Source organism: Apteryx rowi, unplaced genomic scaffold (genome assembly GCF_003343035.1).
Source record: "Apteryx rowi isolate R43461 unplaced genomic scaffold, aptRow1 scaffold_190, whole genome shotgun sequence".
NCBI classification, from domain to species: domain Eukaryota; kingdom Metazoa; phylum Chordata; class Aves; order Apterygiformes; family Apterygidae; genus Apteryx; species Apteryx rowi.
In genome coordinates this window covers 663,995-674,419 of record NW_020448197.1, presented here as the reverse complement: position 1 = coordinate 674,419, position 10,425 = coordinate 663,995, and the positions used below count along the sequence as shown (strand labels likewise).

Genomic DNA, 10,425 nt, shown 5'->3' with positions numbered 1-10,425 from the left:
CGCCGCGCTGAGGCGGCCGCTTCGGGGCTTCAGGTGGCCACCGGGCTTGTGGTGGCCACCAGCGGGCTTGAGGTGGTGGCCCCCGGGTTGTGGGGGCTACCAGCAGGCTGAGGTAATGCAGAGCTGCGGTGATTGCCAGGCACCGGTGGCCACCAGTGGGCTGAGGTGGCCACCAGTGGGCTGAGGTGACCTGCTGGGCTGAAGTGACTGCAGAGCTGTGGTAGCCGCTGGGCTTGAGGTGGCCACCGGGCTTGTGGTGGCCACTGGGCTTGTGGTGGCCACCTCCAGGCTGAAGTAACCACAGAGCTGTGGTGGCCGCTGGGCTTGTGGTGGCCATCAATGGGCGGAAGAGACCACAGAGCTGCAGAGACCCCCCCCAGGCAGCAGTGGCCACTTCGGGCCTTGAGGTGGCCACCACAGGGCTGAGGCGATCGCCCCGTGTGGGTGCCCGGGACCCACGTCGCGGATTCTTCCCGCTGCAGCCGCGGGGGCCCCCGGCGAGCCATGCTCCCGCCTGCCTTCCCCGGCCCGGAGAGCGAGGGCGAGCAGAGGCACCGGGCCCCGGCTCCGCTCCGCTCGTGGCATGACTTCTCRCAGACCCTCTCAACGTGGCGCGTGGAAACGTCTCTTCTTGCTGCTTTGTTCCCTTTAAAAAGGACCTGAAACTTTGTCAGACGTTTGTGGGGGGGGGTTTCATGTTAGAAATGCAGATCTCCTCCTCCCTGGGAGACTCTGACTGAAGGAGCAGCAAAAGAATAGAAAATAGGAGTTGAAAAATGGAAAGTGTTTTATTTTTTTTAAGTTTTTTTTWTATATATATATTAGACCGATTGACATTGTTTTTGATTGTAATCCGTATAATTCAAATGATTGCTGCGTGCTTTGGAGAAAGGGTATCTTTGTTAAAGATGGTACTCCCCTGGCGCTTCGCTTCAGAGCGCATCCTTGAACGTCTGCAAAGGTTCGCAGTGAAGAGCAGGCTTCTCCTTCCTGATACTTCTGTGGTAAAGAGACAAATGTTTTTAAAGGCTGCTTCTTTCCTTTGTCTCTTTTTGCATTGCAAAAAGAGAGAAATGGCACAAACTTGTTTATTGGAAGAATTCCTCTGACAGCGACAGAAGAAGGGCAGAACAGTCCTTCACGGGCTGTCTGAGAGGACAGAACGCCAGGTCTTTTGGTGATTTTTTTTTTATTATTTTTTTGGTAGAGGACAGACAGACAATTGGGGCTGGACGCTGCCAGAGATGAGAATGAAATGTGAACAGCCCAAGGTTTTTATTTTTCCTTCGGCTTGCTTACAGCATATGTCTTGTCTCTTTCTATGGAAATATTTATTTAGCTAAACAACCCACAGGCAGGTGGGAGAAGACGTCTTTTGTGAAAGCCCCAACCCTCCTCCTCTGCAGKAAGACTGAGACAGCTTTAACCTTACTCTTCCAGCGCAGACAGGGAAACTTTATTTCTTATAGTTGAAGGTTAGAAAAAAAAGGGGCGGGAGAGAGAGACAGGCTCTGGAGAGCTTTCTCCAACATAAATGCTATCAAGAAGCAAAAGGCCAAGGCCTAACATCTTTCTCCCATTTCAGACATCATCTTTATCATCTCTCTAGACTGAGCGCACCAGGACGGGCGCGTGCCCTGCGAAAGGCCTTGAGCCGTGTTGCTCCGTGGCTGGGGTCTTATCTCGGCCGGGCGGGAGCCCTCTGGGGTCCCTGTTGCCAGCGGCAATGCGTGGGGCTGAGCTGTCCTGCTTTGTGCACGTTTCCGAAGGGAGAGAGCTGTCCCTGCAGGGTCGTGTGGAGCCGATACCCTGCGCCAACGCTGCCTGAAGCRTGTCTTTACTAGAGAAGTGGCTATTTTAACTCCCTCTGGGGAGGGGACCATCATCTGGAGCGGGCAGTAGACCAGTCTGAATCCTGTTAGCGAGGTGGCTGTATTCAGCTGGCTGCCGGCGTGCCTGTAAGACGTGTGTGTGCACACCCAGCCATAAGTCACCCGACTGCAAGGCAACCCTATCTCTGGCCAGTTGTGGTTCTAGCAATGATTTTCTGGCAGTTCTGCTGCTGCTGGTTTTTCATTGCTTAGCCCCTGTGAAAGCGAGGGCTGAGGGGATCAGCACATGCTCTCAATTCTTAATTTTCTATAGGTTACTTGATTTTTGGAGCCAACATCCAACACCAGGCACCCATATTGCCCTCTTCATGTTCTGCTGTCCTATGCGCAGTCTGAGATTTTCTTCTGTATGTGTCAGGGATAACTGGTTCTCTTTCTGCCTTCAGCCCCGTTAAGTAAATGATCACGGCTTTCTCCTAATACTACAGCAGCAGGCAGTCCAACCARCTGAAAACTTTGTCACTCATTGCCTCGCATCCCTTGAGGTCCGTGTCTGTGAAGAGCAAAAGAAGAGCAGCTCTGAAAGATTCATCAGCAGGGAACTGCTGAAGCGCTATGGAGAGGGCTAGGAAATGGACCATCTCTTCAGAGCTCGGTAGGCATTTAGGTCGGYCTCCTCTGTAAGGAGGAGGCCGTCGTACGCTGCTGCCTGCCTGCGCTGCGAGCTGGCTCCCAGACAGTGAGCGATCGTGAGGTTAATGCATTACATGCCGCATACAAGCAAGATCTAAAGCAGAGAGACATCCTGAAACCCGGCCCGAGGCTTCATGACATGACCCTGGCTTCTGGCTGTCAGGGAACAGGACAATTGCTCAGGGAAATGGTGTTGCTGATTTATAGGGCCAAGGATGTGCTTCCCCTTTTCTTTGGGGAATAAAGACACAGTCTCAGTCCCAGGAATTTGGGGCGTCCTGAATGGRTTGCTCCTGTGCGTAGATAAATAGCTATCTTGTTCCTTCATTCCTTTTTTTCRAATGCATGGTTTCTGCTTGCTCCTCTCCGTGTATCAGCTCTTTGCCTTTCTTCAGTCATGTCGGAGTCCACATCTCTGGTTTGTATTCCATGGTCTTTGTTTTTGTCTGTCACAACCCTGAAACTGCCCTGGAAGGCTCTTAAGTGCTTCTGTTGCTGCAGTTGACGGGAGCAAAGCCTTCCAGGCTGCATTAGTGCTGCTTCGGGCTGGCAGGCAACAGATGGAAAATAAACTAGTTCAGGAGCTCTGGGGATGGTAATGGTGCTGCAGGCAAYAGAGAATAAATGCAGCAAAACAGCAGAATACAGAGTATTTATCCTTGCGCTCTAGGCTTTTACTGGGGTGGCAGGGGAAGCTGCCCCAAGTGATGGCTCACCGGGGACCTGCTGCAGGCTGGCCGGGAGTGATGTGGCTTGTCTGACTTGCTTGCTATGTTTCTCTCTTCTCACACCACCGTAGAGCTCTTGTTCTGCGTGCGAGTTGTCTCTTTCTTCCTTTCAGTGCTGCAGTGTGGAAAAGACTAGAAGAATCTAGTGTTTTTCTGGGGCTGCTCCAAGTGAGACGTTGCACTTCGGTGGTATTTTCCACTGGAGGATCTCCATGTGCTGTAGTAAGTGGGGCTTGGCAGGCTCTTCTGCCAAGTATGCAGAGGGAGAAACTGGGGCGCAGAGTGGCTGGGCTCTTGCCAAGACCAAGGTCTGTGTAAGTCTTTGGGGAAGACCATGGCAGTTGTGGCTCCCGGATGGATGGCAGAGTGGGTCGGCAGTGCTCCCTGCAGAGCAAGGAGCCAAACGCTTGGTGCAGTCCAGAGGCTGGAGTCCTGGAGGGGGTCTGGCTAGAGCAGGGCAGTCTTGGGCAGGAACGTTAGCATGGATCTCAGCACYGCTTTAAGTTGAGTTGTTTTCTGCAGAAGTACAAGGGCTCAGTTCACCTTCTTCATGTTTGTGTAATGTGAATAATCATATACTTGACCACCTTTGTTTCACTGCGCGTTAATTAATTACAGAAGTTGGGATCTCTGGGAGTCTTGAATACCTGCAGATTTAGGACTAACTATGTGGGAAAAGTTGGAAATTTTCCTGACGACAGACTTTGAGGACTACTCTGAGCAAATGATTCAGTTTGAATTACTCAGCCAGATGTAGTTTTAATATGCTCATGCCAGCAGTTCCTGGACACCAATCCCTATTGTAAATAGCACAAAACCCTGCCAAGGGGCGTTAGTCTTTCAATTTGATGGCTGCGTTTGTGTGCTGTAAGAATGCAGATTAACTCTGAAGCTGAGAGGGGCCTGAATGAATTTCTGTGAGAGGCTGGAAAGAAATCTCATTTACCTCTTCTTCCCAAACTAGGAGCTGGCACTGAAGTCTCTGGGAAGCGAGGGGCTGTTTCTCTTTTCTTCTCTGGACACAAACAATGATCTGTACCTCAGTCCGGAGGAGTTCAAGCCGATAGCTGAGAAGCTGACAGGTAGGTGTCTGTCTGCCTTGCAGAGCTCTCTGCACAGAGCGAGCAAAAGCCAAAGAGCTTCGTATGCGCTCGGCAGTTTTATTCATGTGTTACTTTTTTCTGGGTGCTGTTCTGGATCTGATCTACTTGATGAGAATCTGCTAAGCTTTACATGTTTTTGGAACGGCTTAAGCACTAGACACCACTTTCACACACTGCGGTTTTTATAAGACTGACGGTCTCATTGCTGGACTAGTAAAGTACATAAGTTACTTTGTCCAGGGCTTAAAGGGGATTTGGGATGGGTGAGTGCAACAAATACAGCTCAGCCCTGGCTAGGCCAAAACTGTTAGTGAGTCATGGTGTTTCATTTGTGCCCTYCTCTGGCTGTAGCAGTCTCTCGATAGCAATTAGGAGAGATCATGTTTGGAGACTGTATCAGCATGTAGCAAATGTCTCTTGATGGTGCCAAGCAGGAAGATGTGTGGTGGTGATAATGTGCAGGAGAGCTTACAGTGCAACAGAAAAACTGAGAGTTATTTGCTTATGCTGTAATGAATTGGCTAAAATATGTGTGTCTGTTCCCTCCTAGGTGAAATCAGACTGCTGAACTGTGCCATGAGCTTTAGAGTGTCATTCACTAAAAGGAGGAGTCCTCTTTAATCCATGTAGCAGAGGCTCATCCCTGGGGTGGGTCTGAGTTTTGCCGTTACATACAGCATAGTGACAGCTGGGAAGCTACAAGTGCTCCAGGATTTACCAGGATAAATGTATAATCACTTCATCATTGCTTAAAAGGGAAAGAAGGGGAAACAGCTGCTTAAATTCCTGTCTCTTTGTCTAGGGGTTGCTCCCGTCTCAGAACTTGAAGAGGAGGAGACACCAGATTCAAGCGGGGAAACATTGTCCATCGTGGCTAAATTCCAGCCGTTGGTCATGGAAACGATGACAAAGAGCAAAGATGGTTTCTTAGGAGTAGGTATCATGCAGGATCTGTATGACCAGAAATGCCGGGATAAGCACATGTCCTATGGGTTGGTAACATCACCAGGAATGAACTCTAGCAAGTTTGGGAGGGGGAGATGGTCTGGCTGGAGCCAGTGGGATTTGGGTCCTGGACCAGCAAGCTCACTCCYTTCTGCAGTGTTTCATTGTTTTCTAGTGGCCTCGCAGCTCTTAYGGGCGCAGAGGAAAGCTTCCATGCGTGGCCTGGAAGAGCACCACAGGCTGCGGCTTGCAAAACTGCTTGGAACAGTAACTGAGAAATCTAAAACAACTTCACCTCTTAACAGGCTGCTAACCCTACACTATATTAAGGACCTCTCTGCACAAGGACTGGTCCCACAATATTTGTCATGAATCCCCCACAGCTGGGTTCTTTCGCTCGTGGAGGTTCTCGTTGACATTTTTGGATCTGTTACTGTCAGCGAGTGACCACCCACAACCAGCATCCTGGGCTCAGAGGTGCAGGTCGACCTGGGCAGTCAGACTCCTCTCTAGGAGGGCATCTTAGCTTGGATCCGGGATGGTGTGAAGGCAGCAGGATTAGCTGCGCGTGCAGGCTGACTCTGGGCATTCAGCAGCACTGTGCCCCAGCTCTGTCATGCCCTGCCTGGGAAGTCTGAAGAAGGTATTAGGGAGAGCTCTCCTGGAGCGAAGTACAAAAGCAGAGGTGTTATGTGGCATGCCAGCCCCCACAGCTTGTTCTCTATTACTCACATAACAGAAGGTCAACAGAACTATTTGGTGGTGTTTGGGGAAGAATTTAAAACGTGAGATACAGATAGATAGCTTTCCCCCCAGCCTCCAAAACCTGCTTACACCCATCAGCATTACTGCACGTTTGAGGAGTCTGGCTGAATAGCTCCTGTAAACTGGCTCCAATGCTCTCTTTTGTTCACAGATTTCTCACGTTGCGCTGTCTGGGCTGAGGAATTGGACCACCCCAGCAGCCCCCATGAGCGTGATGTTTGCCAGGCAGTTCAAAGCCTTTCTTCCCCCAAAGAATAAACTGGATCTTGGGGATCCGTGGTGGATAATTCCTAGTGAATTAAACATCTTCACTGGGTATCTTTCCAACAACCGATTTTACCCTCCACCTCCCAAGGGCAAAGAGGTGAGATATGAACCATGCTTTCTATATACCTGAGAGGTGATTTGTATAAATGTTCTTTTGTAGTGTTTGTGCTGTAGACTGAGATCACATTTGCTTCTGTAGTAAGCAGGGTTGTCAGTTCCTGGGCCTCCAAGGAAAGCTGCTGTGGCCCAGCAAGGGTTTCGGGCTGTTGAGAATGCGAGTGGATACTGGCTGTAGTGGTTGTTCTTGATCCTATGTTAGTTGGACTGGCTTCMGTACAAAAGGCTTTGTAGCCCAAACAAATGGAGGAATGGAGGGAATTCCTGGAGCGGACAAGGCTGTAGTGTTATGTCTCCCTGGACTTTCTAAGGCAGCAAAAAGGCTTCAACGTATAGGCAGGAACACCATTGTCTAAATCAGAGGTAAAACCGAAAGCAGGCAAAAGCAGTAGGTGTCTGTCATGGCCAGACTGGGCTGATTTACTTCATCTTGCTTTAAGTGTTTGGATTTTTTTAGGCTAGCTTCTCCAAGGCAGGGAGGAGAGAGGGTTATTCAGAAAGCCCTTGTCTGAAGCGATTGCATCTTGTAGAACGGTTGCTGTGTGCCGCCCCAGAGGCGGGGCACTTCATTGACAAGTGAAACGATGTGTGTACATTGTTTGTAAAGTCAAGCTCGTATATCGCTGTCCCCTGGGGTGCCGGGGTAGGTGTTAGCGATCGCATAGCTGATATACCTCCGGAGCCTGGTGTGTTTATTGATTGCATAYCCACTCTTGAAAGTCTTAAGTAGTATTGATGGATACAGCCTCACAGATCAGTTTACCATACTCGGACATCCGCCCRACTGGGATGATGAAAACTTGCAAACAATGGGAACAGATTTATTTTAAAAAGCAGCCTCTTGCTTTATCTCCTTGTTTTGTGATTAAGTAGGTCTCTAAGCCAATTTTTAAATCAGAGCCATTATCTGACCTTCCTGATCTGGTGGGGAGTTATTTTGGAGCTGCAGCTGACTGCTAGAGGGACTGTTCTCATTTTTGCTCTCTTACAATTCTTCCCCTAGGTCATTATCCACAAGCTCTTGAGCATGTTCCACCCGCGCCCCTTCGTAAAAACTCGCTTTGCTCCCCAGGGAGCTGTGGCCTGCATCCGAGCCGTCAGCTCCTTCTATTACACCATAGCGTTCAGGTAAGGGCTCCCAACCTGACCTTGAGGGACTATGGGTCTGGAGGGCTTGGGGACACTTCTGAACTTGTTCTGCATCTCTGAGGAGTGGAGAAGGCTGCTGTAAGCCAGTGGCAGAGTGTGCATGTCAGTGCATGTGCAGGCGCGTTCCCAAACAAGGCCAGATGCCTCCTGCCTAGGAGGGAGACGAAGCAGTTCGAGGAGGGTGGTTTTCAGCCAGCTCTTGCCCATATGTGATGCTTGGCTGAGGCCCGAAGAGGGCACTCGTGCTCCCGGTGTCACTGAGTCTGTGGTGAGGCAGGCACTGTTGTCTGCATCCAGGGCAATGGCCTTCCTCGATAACCCTTAGGTTTAGAAATGCCCGTGGTTGAATGGGAAGAGTCTGATTAGCAAGGAATTTGTTAGGTTTTGTTTAATCCAGGGATGGAGTACTTTCTCCAAGGGAGAAATTCTGGGGAATTGTTCTCTTGTTTTACTGGGAATGTTACATGCAGCTCTTCTTTGCTGGATCAGGCTGGAAGGGAGACTGAGAGAGTCGTAGTCTGTTCCTCTGCTTCAAGGAATGATAAAGACTGTAACTCAGCCTTCCTGGCAGACACTTGTTGCTCAGGTCCAAAAGCCATTAGTACCAGAGACTCTCCTGACCCAGAGCATCTGCTCCAGCCCTTTGCCCTCTTTGTGTGTGGCATGAGAAGCTTTCTGAACTGAGTCACTCTGCCCCAATTTAGCTTCATGGTTTCTGGGGCCTGGAGATCACTTCTCCCTGCTGTCATCTGCAGCACATGATCTGTTCTGTCCTTGCAGCTCTGCAACTGATGGCTCCCTTCTCGTTTCAGGATCCACGCTGAGTTCCAGCTGAATGAGCCACCAGACTTCCCCTTCTGGTTTTCCCCAGGCCAGTTCACAGGTCACATCATCCTCTCCAAGGATTCTTCCCATGTCCGAGAGTTTAAGCTCTTTGTCCCTAATAACAGGTAGAGCTGTTTCTCTCTCTTCAYGTGCGTTGAGTAGAGACTCGAGGATTGCTCTAAGCGAGGTGCAGTGAAACCCAGGATCTCTGGGATCCTGCCCTGGGCAGAAGTGGGAGCTGTGCTTGGGAGGAGGCTGGTGGGCTCTTTTTATACGAAGATACGGGTGCAGTAACAGTCCTGAGCAGAATGGTGTCCCTTGCAGTACGTGGGTTTCCTGGAACATGCAGAGAAGGCAGATCTGCAGTCTGAGCTTTGGACAGGCTAATTCTGCTGTTTGCTTATCTCTTCTCCTCGCACATCCCTCTCTGTCAGCGGTCATCATGGTCATCATGTCCTCAGTTCTGTAGATATAACAGTGCCCTAAACAGGTTCTGATGCAATTTTCAGGAACAGCTCTGTGTATTGTTATCAACAGGTCTGGGGGGCGTCTGGCAGGGAAGGACAAGGGCAGAGATATCGTTAGGGGATGGGGGCGTAGAGCTGTGGCTGGGAATGGATGTCCTTACGCAACCTGGCTGCGGTTGGCACGTGCTTCAACTCTGCRTGTCCAAGCCTGAGCTGTCCTGTGCCAAACCACTTCAGTAAGGGAGGTGTCTGTAGCCCCATGGGAAGAYGCATGGGGACAGAGGGATTTAAGTTATCCAGGTGTTGCTCTAGAGACAGRCAGCAGCCTCTTTCTTAGTAGCACTGCTGCAAGCTCACGTTTGCAGTGCATCCTGGCTGCTCCCCTTGGCTTGTCCCAGCAGTGCTTTGGGCTGTGTCAGGGACTTCTGCAGGTGTTGAATACCTGTTGCAAGCTGCAGGAGACTCCTTGGGTGTCTGTGTTGGATGAGCTRATGCTTTTCAGCAAAGTCTCTTGAAAATCTGAGTGAAATGAGCTCTGCAGTTGTCAAAGCATCTCTACCAGTCACTGAGGTTCCCTGGCCTGTTTCAGGGTCTGATTCATTCGCCAATAACTGTCACCTGTACTTGGAGCATGGGGAGGGACAGGCAGGGTGTGGAGAGGGAGACCCTGGAGATCTCTGTGCCTGGCTTGAAGCACTRGAATTCAGCAAAGCCTGATGCTCTTGTTTCAAAATAGTTTTTCACTTGGTGTTTTGTGTGTGTACTTGGCTCATTACTGTTCTCTGGCAAGCAGCTGGAAGAGTTTCAGGGGAGAGAAGCTTCAAATCTCTTTGCCCGTGAWGGCTGGAGTGAAAATTCTATTATAACATTACCCTGGCGACTCAATCCCTACGGTTCTGTCAGCACATTTGTTACAGCAAGCAGACACTTGCGGCTCTGCCAGCAACTTCTTACRAGGGCCTTTTGCTTCCAAAAAACACTTTTAAAAGTTCAACAGGATCATAATGTGCAAGGTCAGAGCTGGGAGGAAATGCGGAGCAAATACACCTCTCTCTTCCATACTTCAACAGTACTCAAAGGCATAAACGTGTTTGCCCAGAGTGTTGGGGAGGTGCCTGGGCCCTGATCCGGCTGAATCTAGTGTTGCTGGTCTTGTGCAGGGCACTCTGTGATCTCCAAGCAGCCGGGGACTATGGGCTTCTGTGCTCACCCTGCAAGAGGAGCACTGGATGTTCTCATCRTTTGTGGTTTCCCATGCACAGCTTTAGCCTTGGGTTACTCTGAATGTACTGGGTTCTCCTTCCAGGTCTCTGAATGTCGATATGGAGTGGCTGTATGGGGCGAGTGAGAGCAGCAACATGGAAGTGGATATAGGTTACCTGCCGCAGGTCTGTAATTGCTCTCTGTCCTCCACATGTGTGCAGCATCTTGGCAGGGATTTACCTTGCCTTGCCCCTGAGCTGTATAACCTCAGCTATCTATGTTCTTAAGAGCGTTCTCTTGAGTGCTGCAGTATAATATTTCTGATCTGTGT

At 50.2% G+C, this 10,425-nt stretch overlaps 1 protein-coding gene across 6 annotated transcripts in view; it reads left to right on the top strand.

The window, feature by feature from the left end:
• Nucleotides 1-10,425, top strand: part of SELENON (selenoprotein N) — a 35,346-nt gene that overhangs the window by 3,961 nt on the left and 20,960 nt on the right. For 4 of the 6 annotated variants that reach the window (XR_003252949.1, XR_003252948.1, XR_003252951.1 and 1 more), the window contains 6 exons: nt 4,218-4,335; nt 5,159-5,289; nt 6,218-6,430; nt 7,454-7,578; nt 8,412-8,549; nt 10,198-10,279. Coding sequence is in view for 1 of the 6 variants with exons in the window: in XM_026062489.1 (XP_025918274.1) it covers nt 4,218-4,335; nt 5,159-5,289; nt 6,218-6,430; nt 7,454-7,578; nt 8,412-8,549; nt 10,198-10,279 (807 nt within the window). In the remaining 5 variants the exon portion in view is untranslated. Of the gene's footprint in view, nt 1-2,467; nt 2,488-3,308; nt 3,476-4,217; nt 4,336-5,158; nt 5,290-6,217; nt 6,431-7,453; nt 7,579-8,411; nt 8,550-10,197; nt 10,280-10,425 lie in introns of those variants that run through there. The other 2 variants (XR_003252952.1, XR_003252950.1) reach the window with 2 other exon arrangements.